General features: G+C 38.2%; 1 protein-coding gene across 2 annotated transcripts; it reads right to left on the bottom strand.

The window, feature by feature from the left end:
- Window positions 1-261: 261 nt before the first annotated feature.
- On the bottom strand, window positions 262-8,602 carry RGS4 (regulator of G protein signaling 4). 2 transcript variants are annotated; one of them, XM_003767363.4, is made up of 5 exons: window positions 8,421-8,592; window positions 4,981-5,085; window positions 4,591-4,652; window positions 3,378-3,544; window positions 262-3,004 (listed from the first exon to the last, which is right to left on the bottom strand). In XM_003767363.4, exons 1-5 carry the CDS (start codon window positions 8,462-8,464, stop codon window positions 2,756-2,758), a joined length of 627 nt encoding a protein of 208 aa, XP_003767411.1. In that variant the 5' UTR covers window positions 8,465-8,592; the 3' UTR covers window positions 262-2,755. The 2 variants fall into 2 exon arrangements, with proteins under 2 accessions (XP_003767411.1, XP_012403068.1); XM_012547614.3 differs by lacking the exon at window positions 3,378-3,544 and having other exon boundaries at window positions 2,934-3,004; window positions 8,421-8,602.
- Window positions 8,603-14,137: the final 5,535 nt, after the last annotated feature.

Genomic DNA, 14,137 nt, shown 5'->3' with positions numbered 1-14,137 from the left:
GAGGTGCAGGTGTGAAATGTGAACTCATATTCTGGGAAATTAAAAAAAAATACCTCTAGATGAATTATTTGATGACACATTTAGTCAGAGTGCCCCAGGACTTGAGTGTCTCCTGAAAGATGGGAGGGATCTGGTATCTGGTCTTTTTTGCCAATATTGGCATGGAATGTGATGTAAAGGTGAAAAGAAGGGGATTGTTTGCACTTCTCTAGGTTTTCCACTTACTCATCCCCAATCATGGTTCATATGTTAATAAGCAGACATTTTGTATGAAGCATTTATTCATTGTCAATAAAATATCTTGGTTTTTTCACTGGAAGTATCAGCATTGAATTGCATGGTATTTGCCACACAGTACAGAGAGGATACCAAGGGGAATCATGCACAGTTTGGAAGGAGAGATATCTGTGTGGATCAGTGGCAATCAAATTACTCTGCCAAATGGAGCCTGAAATGGAGGGGAAAATACAGAGGAAAACCACACTTCCAAAAATCTTACATAAAATAATCTACTTCTCAATCTGAATCATCTTCTGGCTATCCCTCAGTTTCTATCCCCTATACAAAATACCTGCTCGAAAATATATGTCAGGACAACTATAATAAACTAGGTGATTGTAAGTTTGGGCCTCTAGTTCTGAAGTCTAGAGCATGGAGTAGGGAGCAGAGCAGGGAGGATATAAGAGACAGAGGGAGGACCAAAAGACATCCTTCAGGAATGGGAGATCAGGAGAGAAGGGTAAATGTGATTGTCAAAGAGATGAGGAGGACACAATGGAAAGAACCTCTCTCTCTAACACAAAATTATTAGATGGATACACACACAGCACATCACAAACTTATTCACCTGCCTTCATCTTGCAGCCTGAGGAAGTGACTCAGAAGCCAAAAGTGTGTTTGTGCATATGAAAAATTTGGAAAGGATTTTTAATATATATGTATATACATATATCTGCAAATATCATTACATATTTAAAATGGCAGCTCCAGAAGAATGAGAAGAAAATTAGTACCCCAACCATTAAAAGGTAATTGACAAAACACCTTACACTTAGAAAATATAATAACAACAATAATAAACATTGTACAAAACAAAGTCATAAATAACAAAAATGAGAAGTCTTCAAGTATTCAGCCTGCCCTCAAATTTCAAATAGTAGTTGCCAACTATGGGGATTGTCTTCTTGCTTCGTGATCCAAAATCCTGTCATGTTCCAATCAGTGCAGGGACAGACTTTGTGTGCAGGCTATGCATGGGAATTAAGCTGGGAAAATGAAAAGGTCCTCAAGAATTCACTCAGGTGATTTGGCCCAAACTACTTTCCTTTTTCTTTATAAAACTGAAACTTTCTCCTTCTTAAGAGGTTACACTAATTGTTACCTCTTACAACAATTGATAGCAAGAACTAGCTGAGGGACCTTGGGGATGAGATTGATAATTAATAATAATAAATAAAATGACATTCACAAAGCACTTTACATTTACAAAGCACTTTCCCATACACTATCATATTTGATTGGGTAAGTCACTCCATTCTTCCAGAATTCGCTTTCCTTATCTATAAACTGAAGGGCTGTGCTAAATGGGAGGGCACAGGACCCTCTCAGCCCTAAGATTCCTTTTCATTGGGTATACATTATCATCAGAAGCAAAATGTAGAGAATACCTTGCACAGAGGTGGGGAAGAGCATTTTTAATTCTTTAACATCTTACAAATTGATTAATGAACTGGGAATGGACAGAACACCCCTTTTGGCAAGTAGATTCACAAAGACCTCAACTTTCTCTCTTTTAATCCAAATACTCCTTCATCTGTATCATCAATACCATCATTTAAGAAATACAGACAAAAAAATCTGCGTGTTTAATAAAACTCTGTGCAAGGAGAATGACAGGCAAGACTGGTGGCTAAAAGAAATGACCAGATGGGGCTTTATGGGCTAAGTAGAGGAGCACTGAATTAAATCTAGACCCAACAGTCATTCATACTTTCTTTCTGCTCTGTCTGTTCAATAAAGTAAGTAAGAGAGCATTTCAGCCAGTGTTTTCATGGAGTTCATTAAAAATTCAGCATGCAGCTTCTTGGAGATTTCTTTCTAGCAAAGGGTCAAAGGTGGCTGTGGTTTTGTCCATTGAAATTCAGGATAAAAACACAATGATCACTTCTCTCTGTCTGTCTGTCTCTCTCTCTTTCTCATACATACATACAAACACACACACACACACACACACACATATACACACTGTAGTTCTGAGCACCTAGGGTCCTTTTATTTCTCCTCTTAGAGCTGTGTCTGCATATATGATATAGGTCACCCTCATACAAAATCTACAGCATAAAGCATTGATTAACAGCATACATATGCACATATGGATACCACACCATGTAGGGCAGTCAGCCCAGGATTCAAAGAGCTGGATGAAAAATCTCTTAAGGCCTTGATGATGAGTTTTAGAGAATCACATGGTAACCTTAAAAGGAATATAAGGAAAGGGGACCTCGATGAGATTCCTGCCCTAATGAATGTCAAGACAAAAGACATTTAAACACTGAAATGGAACATCTACAGGTGAGTGAACCATTGTACATGCCTGCAGTGGGTGAGATGGTGAGTTCTGTCATGGGGACATGATGTGGACACTAGGCTACTATTTGTTTATAGCACTGAAGCTTAATAATACAGATTAGTGATTTGCCTTAGTGGGTTCCAGATGAGAGTCTTGGAAGTGTCCCCTTTCCCCTCCCCTTGGGGTTTAGGCACACTGAGAAACCAAAGGACAGTCTAAAGTGGGACCCTTGGCTCCTTTTTGGTTCTCTGATCCACAGCCACTGCTGCTGGCTTGGTTGACCAAGTCAAGATAGAACCGGGACTTGAGGAAACGGCGGTAAGAATCCTTCTCCATGAGGTTGAAGATTTTTTTCTGTGCTTCATCAAAGCAGGTAATTGTAGGCTCCAGCATGTTCCGGCTGGTCTCCTCTCGTGTACAAGAATCCAGGTTCACCTTAGGGTAGACAGTTGAGAATTCCGTTAGGACATATCATTCTGTAGATTCATAGGGAGGAACAGCCCCAGAGACTTAGTTGAGATACATACACACAAATACATACCCTCCTACCACACCACCATTACTACCAACAACAATAACAACAAAGAGCAAAATACAGTCTTAAGTGCTCAAATAATTAGGGCAAAAAATAAGTGTGATTCAAGAAAAAATAGGAGTTGGAAGGAGGAAACAGAATTTGCATATTCTATACAGTTTTGCTACCTCTATTCTATAAATAAAGATACAGCTCTGAGAAACTACACTCTCCCTTTCCCTAGCTCTCTCCCCCATCTTCTCTCTAAGACAGCACAGCACCATGGATACCTACCTCTTTAGTTGCCTGGACAGAGATGAATTCATTGTATATCTTCTTGGCCTTGGGGCTGAGTTTGCTGGGTGATTTGATCTTCTTATACTCCTCACAGCTGACCCAGAAATCGATATTCTCCTCACTATATTCAGACTTCAGAAAAGCTTTGAAAGCAGCCAAGCCACCTGTAGCAAAACAAGAGACATAGCTCTGTTTGTCATGTCAGGCTTCTTCTGTGAGGTCCTACATTTAAGACCAAACTGAAGGATCAGGCTGCTGAAGGGGCCCACATTTAGGGTTAGGGACTTTTGATCTCGGGGTTGATCTATCAAATATTTCTTCCCTTCTTGTGTAATGGAAAAAGGGTCAGAGATCCTTGGACTAGTTGTAGTAGGATCTTTGCCTATTCCCTTACTGGTTCTGTCTTCAAGAACAATTTTTCAATGAAAAAATTCATTGAAACTGTACCAAAAATGGTCATAAAATAGGAAAGTATTCTTAATCTACCAAGTGTCACATGATAATCTAATTAAAGGAACAAAAGCTAGACTTCGGAAGATTGAATACTTCTATTTGTGGGAGAGGTAAAAAAAGATTTCAAAAGAATCCTCCAATCAAATGACTCCATCTTCAATAAAATGAGATTTCATTTGTATTTATTTCACCTCTCTTCTCAAATTTGCTAAATCTGTCTTGCCATATAGATATGAGAGCTTCTACAAGGTGCTTGATCAAAATCATCTGATGTTGGGGGAAAGAACTTGGGCATTTCTTTAGCAAGTTGTTTAGATTCTGAATTTCCATTCACTAACCCCTCCCTGATGTCATGCTTCCTTAACAGAAAGGGTGGACATTTTTGTCCTGAGAGGATACCTATATTCCCTATGGAGCCATCTCAGAATCAGAATTAGAATGGATTTGAGAAGTCATTCAATTTGACCTTCTGAAACTGGTGGATATAATTTCTCTCTGTGCCAGACCTACAATGTGTGAATGCCTCCAATGAGGAAAACAGAGCAACCCTCTTCCAAAAACTCTGTTAATTCATCCTTAGCTCAAGCTCAAAGGCTATTAGAGCCATCTTTATATGCAACAGATCCCCCTTATTTGGGAAAATCCATATACTATATGAACGTACTCCTATTGAAAAAAGTTTTTGTGAAGTATCTAAATGCTAAAAGACAGTGAGATTTATCCTTCATTATAAGGAATGAAGAGCAAGCCCACTTACAATCATGAGTAATCAGGTTTTCCAAAGATTCAGCCCACTTCTTGACTTCCTCATGGCTCACCCTATATGCAACAGAAACAGATTGGGGAGAGAATAATTGAACATGATTATTTTACATAATCTATAAAACCTAACTCCCATCTTCATGCTGCAGAGTTGTGTTTTCTCCCTATTCCCACCCATTTCCCTCAACAAATCCTTTTGACATTATACATATAGTCTCTTTTTCTTATGTGATTTTAGGCAAATCACAACTTTTATAACCTCAGTTTCCCCATCTGTAAAATGAGAGATTTGACTTTGTGACATCTAAGGTCCCTTCTAAGAATCTGAAACGAAATGCCCAAGATGGGATTTCAAATGGTTTCATTATTTGGGACTACTCTTTACCTCTGGGAAGAAGATGCTTTGTCCTTCTTGCTATGGGAAGAATTTTGATCACAGGAATCTGTCTTCTGGAGCAAGAATCCTAGGCGGTGCTTCATATCCTTTGCACTGTGAAGGAATAAATTAAGAAAAATAAAGATAACCTGATAAGCATATCTCTGATTTCCCTAAAGGAGACTTGATAATGATGAGAATTTAGAGGCGTAAGCTTACTACTGACATTTCATTCAGTAAAGGTAGAAAAGGCAAGTTAGTCTCTGAATGCAACCTAAAAGGAACAACCCAGATGTCTGAATTCAATTTTTGTTTTCACCTTTGTCTTTCTGGAGAACTGGAGGCCAGTCCCTTCTCTTAGGGACATTCATATGCAAACCAGGGGTCTTGGGACCTGGTCCCTAGCTAATATGCAACTACTGAGGACCTCAAGTATTAACTGTAAAATTTATTTGCATTCCCTGGAAGACTAAACCTACCATCTCCAAATTCAGGGATAAGATCTGAATAATTACTATGTGTATGTGTATATGTATGTGTATATATATATATATATATATATATATATATATATATATATATATTCTTTAAATAAGAAAGCAGCAAGTGCATGCATGACAAAGTAACTCTGCAGAGTTGGGTATTTCATTGTTACCACCTACTGAGTGCCTTGAAATCACAGCCTGCCTCCTGGCTGCCTGCAAATCCAGACACTACACCGCAATGCTGACAAGTAGGAAAAGGCAATGCAGTTATCAGAAAGAGAGGGAGGGAGGGAACGAGAGAGGAAAAGAGGGAAGGAACGAGAGAGGGAGGAAAAGACTGAGGAAGGAAGGGGAGGCATCAGATGCTTCCTGCATCTTCATCAAGACATTCACAACTTAGTCTTCATTGTGGGTTTCCGATACATGATGTGGGGGCACTTGTGGGACTCTGATGTACTGTGCCAACAGGGGCAATGAAGGGAGGGAAGAAAAGAGGGAGGAGGGATTGTTAAACTTCCAAAAAAAAGACCTAGCTTTCTGTTCACAAATGCTCTTCCAGGGCTAAACCTTAGGTCACCTTAAGTTTTCCCCTTCTCTGCCCCTTCTCCCCACTTTATTGTTCATAAATACCTCATAAAGGAAATTACAAAGGCATTAAAGATTAAGAAAAGGGGAGAGAGACTGGGCTCAGGACTTAGGAAGAAGCAGCTGGGATAGTTATTAACACCGACAACCTGTTTTAATTAAAGCAGAGGTTTTTAGCTTATTATCTATGGTTGAGGATTTTTTTTAATCAACTTTCAATTAGGTTCCCTAGCTAGCTACCTGTTGATTGTTCTGGGTTAATAATCCATTTGTATGCAAGATCATTCCTCTAGCCAGTAATTTAGCAATTCTCAATTCAAGAGAAGCATGAGATTGTAGAGGTAGATAGGACAGAAGAAATCCATGGCTTAGTAAAAAGTGTGCTGGACAGGAAGGCAAGAGACCTCTACAGGTACCAGCTCTTATTATATTATATTGAACAAATGTCTTCATTTCTCTGGTCCTCACATTTCCTCTGCTATAAACTAAGAGATTTGACTCTCTCCTGTTCAAACAAAGACTCTTATCTCACCTAGAGGACAGAGTTCGGGTCTAATTTTTAATCTGAAGTCCAACGCTGTTAGGAAAATAAACCTCCCTCCCAACACTGATGTATTTGGTTGCTTTGCAAAGGCTTAGCCCAGGCCCAGAAATGCTTAAGTTATTTGCTAGACTGGTGGAAGAAAGAAGCACTGACGTATTCAAGGTTCAAAATTGTCCCAGATGCAACTGCCCCCTTACTAAGAACATCAATGGCATCTTTCTAACTGTCTGTGGAAAGATAAGGGAGGAGGATGTCCTGGAATTGATAGCAGTTTTCCTGGTAAGAACTAGAGGGATATGATAAACTAGAATCTGTTATCAGTAGGAAGTAAAGTGTTTCTCTGTGGTGGATGACCTTGCTCTAAATTTGCTTGGAAAAAAAATTAGGATTTGTTCCACTTTAAGGCAACAAGCATGGAAGGAGAGAAATTATTGTAACAGAAGCCATTCATTTATTTATTCAAATGTGTGTTAGGGGCCCCTGGAGGCATTTCTGTGGTCCATTTTCTTAAGAGCTATATACATGTCAGCAGCTGAAACTGTCTTAAAGGTTAAATAACATGGAACCATCTTTAGGATGTAATCTTCTGTGGATTCCCTTACAGAATGCCTGCAGTGTAAACCTCCCCTCAGCCACAATGCGCTCATATGGAGCCTTTTAAAAGCTGGGAAGCAGTGAGGGAGGCTAGATTTGAAGGGGAAAACATGTTCTGTTTGTATAAAAATATAGCTTTCTGTCTCAGCAAAAGCAGTTCTGTGCACAGCAACACATCAGTCATGAAGGGTTGGGATGTGTGACAGGCTAATAAAAGTTAACCATGAGTTTCTAACATATAGCTGTAAAAAGAAGCAAAATGTCTTAAAATGAGTTTTCTTTAACAGATGAATAGTAGCAGAGAATTTTAAAAAATCTTAGTTCAATTGAACATATTGTGGTTACTGCTTTGTTTGAAGAAACATATGACTTGTCATGGCTAGCCAGAGCCCCTTGTACTAATTTAGAGTAACTGGGATGGGCTCACTGCATTGTCTAAAAGTATTGGTTGTTATACAGCATAGTTCTTGTAGTGACAGCTGTATCCCTATGCTATTTACTCCAAATCTGTGTTTCAGGAAAACATAAAACATGGAATCATTAAGATTTTCGTGAATATTGATTTTTAACACCTCTTTTGGTAGTGTTTCATTGATACTGGAAAATACTACAGCATAATATAGATCCTCAAATACAGAATGATACAATTTATGCATTGGAACAGTAGAACTAAAAGAAATCCCAGAGATCATCCAACTCAAAATCTTCACTTTTTTTTTTTTAAACAAAAGAATTAACTGAGACTCAGAGGGAGCTGATCTGTTCAAGGTCATATAATCAGAGCATTCTTTTCACAAAACCAGACTATACCTTTTATATCAATAAAGTGATATGTCATTGGAGAAAAACTGTCTAGTTGATACTCATTGTTAGCACAGAATAGATGCAATCAAAATACCCACCTATCGGGAATACTAACTAAACATCAAAGATAATGAGACAGATTTCAATGCATTCAAGACAAAAATCTAATTCTTCTCCTCCAGACTAGAGGACCCATTATATAGCATATAGACATTAGAAGTAAAGGAGAAAAATATTCCTTAAGTTAGTATTCATATCTAGTTTTTGAGAAAAGTCTAGTAAGTTGATGTTGTACTGATTGAATGCAAATACAGAGTATCCCCAAAATCTAGAATATTGAGCTCAAAATTGCACTAAGACTTTTAAGACATCCTGCACAGTAAGTTCAAGATTAATAGAGCACATCTGTCATAATTGGTGCATGAAAATAACCTTACCTCCTCAAGCAAGTGGCTGGCAGGGCAGCAAGTCCTTTGCACATCTTGCTTTCTTATTTGTCTTCAAAGTGCAGAGGAGAAACAGGGCAGAAGCAGCTGGAGCTTCTGTTGGAGCCTTTTTGTCTCAGGCAGGATGCTGTCAGAATCCTCTGAGGGTCTTTCTTGTGAACCTGCCTGAGTTTCTTTTATAGTCCAGTCCAGCCCAGCCAGCCAATCAGAAGGCAGCACTGCAGCACTAGTTCTCCTCCCCTCTGCCTCCTCCAACCCTTGGAAGAGAAATGAGGAATAGACAGGCTGACGCACGAACAATGCTAAATGGATAAACGGGGGATAAAGAAAAAAAAGAGGAAAAATAAAGAAAGCATATGCCGGAAAAAAACTTTACCCCAATACCCCACCAGATGTCTGTTTTGAGATGTATGGGCTTCCAGAAAAGAAAAAGCAAGACTTTTATGATTTTTTTCTAAAGAAGGCAATTTAGGGATTAAGAACTCTGACATGGGAATCATTTCTAGACTTACCTCTGTCACTCACTAGCTTTGTGACACCTGAGAAGTTATTACCCTTCTCACAGCCTGAAATCAATTAATAATCACCAGCTGTTCTCATCTCTAAAATGAGACATCTATACTAGATCGTCTCTGAGGCTCCTACTGAGCTCTGACATCCATTCTCTGTTTATGTTTTTGTCTGTTTTGCAGAATGAAAGAAAACCATCTCAAGGAAGTTAAGGTGTTAGTTAGCAGGGGCATGTGCTTATTTTGTGGATAATTCCTATCACCTGTGCTCAGCTACTGTTTTAGATAATACAGAAACCAATCATCACCAGTTTCCAAATGAGAACCATCAGGATGCTCTTATTTCTCAGTAGAGATTTGCAAAAGTTGAACCAACACCTGGCATATTGCAAAGGAGTGTACGGGGGAAAAGGAACCTGGTAAGATGATGATTAGTCTGACAGCATATAAAACTCATCCAGGAAAGATGGATTAGCTGCACCTGTAATCAGCCTGTCTATAAAATGTGTGCCTAGAAACCTTATAGAGCCAAAAAAACAAAAATAAAAACATAAACAGCAAGCTTCCTAGCCAACTCTCATTTAAATGTCTATTTCAGGATGGAATAGCTACTTGAGGACCAGAGGAGGGAGTGTGTGAACCAATATAGAAATGTCTTTCTTTACAAATAGGTCTGTGCCTTCTGCAGCTCTGAGCTTTAGATTTTTATCAGACAGCATCAAGTATCAGATGAAAACTGAAAAAAATCAGCCATACCAATGCACACAGATATCAGGATATTTGCTATCACATGGATGAGTCATCCAGATGATTAAGTAAATGTTTCACATGTACAAGTCATTTCACTTAAACAATCATTTCAATCAAACAATCAATTCTTAATCCCTTCTGTGCAAAATGTGTTGTCCAATAGGTGTAGTCTATAATTCTCTTGGCAGATGCGAGAGTAATTCAACTGAATGCTCTTTTAATAGACCCAAGATGTATACAGCATCATATAATGAATAGAGAATTAGTCTTGATAATTATTCATGTACATGATTTGAAAATAAAAAGCTTTAATAACCCCCCCAAAAAGAGAATTAATCCTGAAATCAGGAAAACCTGGTTTCAAATCCTTCTTTTCGACACATAGAGACTCTAGACAAATCATTCATTCTCTTAGTACTTTAGGCAGTTCTGTGAGTTGTAGGAAAGATAATGATTTGTCTTAAGGGAGCTTCCTGTGTCAAGGAAGACACAGATCTAGTCCCTATATGCAAGATAGGACAGAGACTGTCTACTGGAAGGAATGGAATATGCAGAAATAATCTGACAGGGGGTTGATGAGCTTACAGGTAGTATGCTGTGAGAAATATGAGGAGGGAGAGATCCTTGTAAACTGCTCAGTGAAGGAGTGGGTGAGCTGGGAGGATTAGAAAAACCATTATGAAAACAAGGATTTCAAGACTGGAAGTGTCAAAGACTCTCAGCTGTATAAGACCTATTAAGACTTCCCAGTAGGGCTTGAAAATCAGATTAAAATGTACTAGGAAAATATTTAATGAAACAAAAAGTAAGATAAAACAACTATAACGTTATATTTTTAAGCTAAATCAGTATGGCCACAGGACTCCTCTTTCATGATTTAGAAGCCCTCATTTCTATTTGAGTTTGACTCCACTGGTGTAGAGAATGAAGGCAAGGACAGAGCATTCCAGAAAAAAAGGCATAATCTTCAGGAACTTCTGAGGAAGGACCAGAGGTCAAAGAAACTATGTTTTGTTGCACCTGGCTACAGCAGCTTCCATTTTGAAAGTGGAGAGGTGGGTGTCAATTATAGAGACTAGGAGACATAAACAACAACAATAGCTGACCTTTCTGTAACATTTTATATCCCACAAAGGGTTTGACGTATATCTCCTTTGATCTTCAGGATACACCTGTGTAGTTAGAATAGTTTTTGCATCAGCCAGCTGTGGTAGAAAGGAAAGCCAGCAAGTGCCCTAAAGGTGTAGCAGTGACAATAACTATTTATGGTAGTCTGACACTTTCATTTGTTGATGACTTGCATTTCTATGTGGAATGAAAACTTTTTTTATTGCCTGGGATGGTTCTTTTTGCAAGAGTTATAGTGGTGCTTTATAAATGCTCATTTGATTGAATTGGATATCACATACACAATGTTCATTGATCCTTACAACAAACTACTAAGGCAGACAGTGCAGCTCCTGCCCATTTTACAGATGATGAAAACAGAGTAATAAAATAATGATAAATAATAATAATGTAACAAATATAATTTTCAGGTAACAAAAATTATTTTCTAAAAGCCAGAATATAAAGCCCAGTCTTTTGACTCCAAGTTCACAGCTATATTCATGTTTCTAACCTGCTGAAAGAAATACAAATATTTCCAAATAAATATATAAATATAGAACCCATAGCCAGCAAAGGAGTGAATGGTAGAATCACATTAGAAGGATTCAGAAAATTAGCTAACAAAGTATTAGCAGGAAAAAAGCTGGAGGGACTGAAAGATCTAAAGCAAGCTTTCTAGAAAGGCATACTTTAAACCCTCTTTACTTGAAAGTGTGATCCCTTGTCTTTTTCTGTCAATAAATGTGTCAATTAAGTAAACCAGGAGATAGGAAAATATTAGATAAATGAATTTCACTGCTCTATTGAAGTTGTGCAATGAAATTAATTTATCCTATATGAGGGTATAGAGTTGGATGGACAAGCATGAAAAAATGAACTATCATTAAGACAATTCCTAAGGAACAATTCAATCTATCAGTCAGTTATGAAGCACCCGTTATGTGCAGGCACTATGTAAAGGTATTAAGAAACAAAGACAAAAGTGAAAACAAGTTTTATCCTCAAAGGGGTTAACATTCTTTGTGTCCAACACTAGCCTCACAATGTCATTTCAGGGATGCACCTCAATCCATTTGATTCCCTTTCCTATGCCAAAAAACTGCCCAATTAGAGCTTAATTTGTTTAAAAAGCTTAGCCAAAAGGGAATTTTTGTCTCTTGTTCACATAGAAACACTGTGGGAGAGATGGTACTGAGAATTTTGAGGTCATCTGGTCCATTGAAGAAATCAAACTTAAATGATTTGCCAAGGATATACACCTAGTTAGTGACAAAGCCAGTGCTAGACTCATTCTTCTTGATTTCCACCCAGCCTAGTGTTCTTCCCAGAATACCTGGCTCCTACTTATTAAATCTGAGGAGTCATTTATAGTTAAGGACCTCCCTTTCCTATATACTAATAAGAGTCATCACTCATCCTCATTGCCTCTCACCTGAACTATGGCAAAAGTCTCCAAATTGGTCTCCCTGCCTCAAGTTCTCCATATTGCATTCCATCTACAATACATCTGTCAATGTGATTTCCCTAAAATGTATATCTGGCAATATCATCTCTCTAATCAGTAAAGTCTGATGATTCCCTATTACCTCTAGGATCAAATAGAATATCATTTACTCAAAAATACAGGAGGAGGATGGAGAAGGAATCATGAAGAGCAGGGAAGGGCAGAATTACAGGGCTATAATTTGTTGGGAAAGACAAGAAACGGGATGATTTTTTCAAAGAATACTGCTTTTGGAGGCAGAGACAACATCAAAGTCTCAGTTGGCCACTGACTATCTGAAGAGAGTACTTAACCCTATCTGTAATGATGGTTGATGATTTGATAAGTCCAAGGATTCCTTATAATCTCTTCAAGTTGCTTAGGGGGGTCATAGAACTAGATGTGTTCCCATGTCTAGGGCTTCCTCCAAGATGATGGGTGACTGATGTTCAGATGGAATAGATTGTTTTATGTTGGGATTATCCATGATGCAATCTATAAGAGTGAGCAATTGAATTTTCAGACTAAAATGTAGGAAAGAGAGGAATAGTGGAAAGAACTTTTCCTGTGGCATCCCAACTCTAAGCATTTATAGTGATTTACAACAGAATCGAACAGCGGGGAAACATTTTTTGGGGGAAGGGAGGCAATCAAGGTTAAGTAACTGGCCCAGAGTCATACAGCTAGTAAGAGATTGAGGCAAGATTTGAACTCTAAGGTCCTTCTGACTACAGGGCTTGTGCTCTATCCAATGTACAACCAAGCTGTCCCAGAAACATATACTTACAAATACCCAAAGAGAAGAGTTTGTGGACCTTGACTTCTTGAATAACTTATTCTCTCTGTTTCCCTTACTGAGTACAGGTCAGAGTATAAATATTGAGAAAGGACATTTTCAGCCCTGAGGTTACTTCATGGATGACAATGGATTTGACAGTTGGGTCCCAGTTACTTTAGGGAAAATTTATTTAGCAGCATGCTTCTCAGAGAAGATGGCTACCAACTGTAGTATCTTAATGCTTTGGGACTAAATCTATGACATGAAGGGATAAGGTAAATTGGACCTTGCCAGCCCTTTATGTTTTTTTCTTTCTGTGAGTTATTCAAATGATACCAGACTGAGATGAAGGAGGAATATTTGTTCATTATAACTATCTTTACTTTTCAGGTGGTCTAATGAATCCAGTGAATTATTTGGGTGTCTTGTGCAGCCTATTGAACAAATGTTCAAGTGCACCAAAAGTCCTTTATATTTTATACCCTTTCTGTGGAGAAAATGAAAATTTATCTGATATAATCTGATAATATCCATAATGTACTAAATGCCTTTGCAGAGGGTCAAGGAGAATTGGGGGCGGGGTAATGGAACCTCTTACCTGTACATGGGGAAATCCTATGTTTAACTATAAAAGCTTTGTTTTAAAGTTTCCCATGATGTTGAAGAAGAGCAAAAGGGAGAAAATGACCTTTTTAGGCAACTAGGGAGTACAATGGATAGAGTGATAGACCTAAAGTTAGGAAGATCTGAGTTCAAATCCAGACTTGGTAATTGTGTGATCCTGGACAGGTCATTTAACTTCTGTCTGCCTCAGTTACTTCATCAGTAAAATGGAGATAGAATTGCACCTTCCTCCCAACTTGGTTGTGAGAATGAGATAAGATGATATGTAAGATTTTCAAGTGCTTAACTTAAAGCCCCATATTAGTGTGAATTATTATAATCTAGTCAAGATCCTTAGGTATAAATCCAATTTGTATAGCCCAGAGTCTTTGGAGATGTGAGGAAGAGAAAAATAAACATATGAATATGTTGCACAGGGATATATTTATCTCAAGGATTGTTGTAGGGATCAAAT

Source organism: Sarcophilus harrisii, chromosome 4, assembly GCF_902635505.1.
Source record: "Sarcophilus harrisii chromosome 4, mSarHar1.11, whole genome shotgun sequence".
Lineage (NCBI taxonomy): Eukaryota > Metazoa > Chordata > Mammalia > Dasyuromorphia > Dasyuridae > Sarcophilus > Sarcophilus harrisii.
The sequence above is the reverse complement of the archived record's forward strand: the minus strand, read 5'-3'. Positions and strand labels throughout refer to the sequence as shown.

Coding starts and splice junctions, on each gene's coding strand:
- RGS4 (XM_003767363.4), bottom strand. CDS start 8,464: ATGTGCAAAGGACTTGCTGCCCTGCCAGCCACTTGCTTGAGGAG. Junction 4,653..4,980: donor AAAGCATCTTCTTCCCAGAG/GTAAAGAGTAGT, acceptor TGTTGCATATAG/GGTGAGCCATGAGGAAGTCA. Junction 3,005..3,377: donor CTGTCCAGGCAACTAAAGAG/GTAGGTATCCAT, acceptor GTCTACCCTAAG/GTGAACCTGGATTCTTGTAC.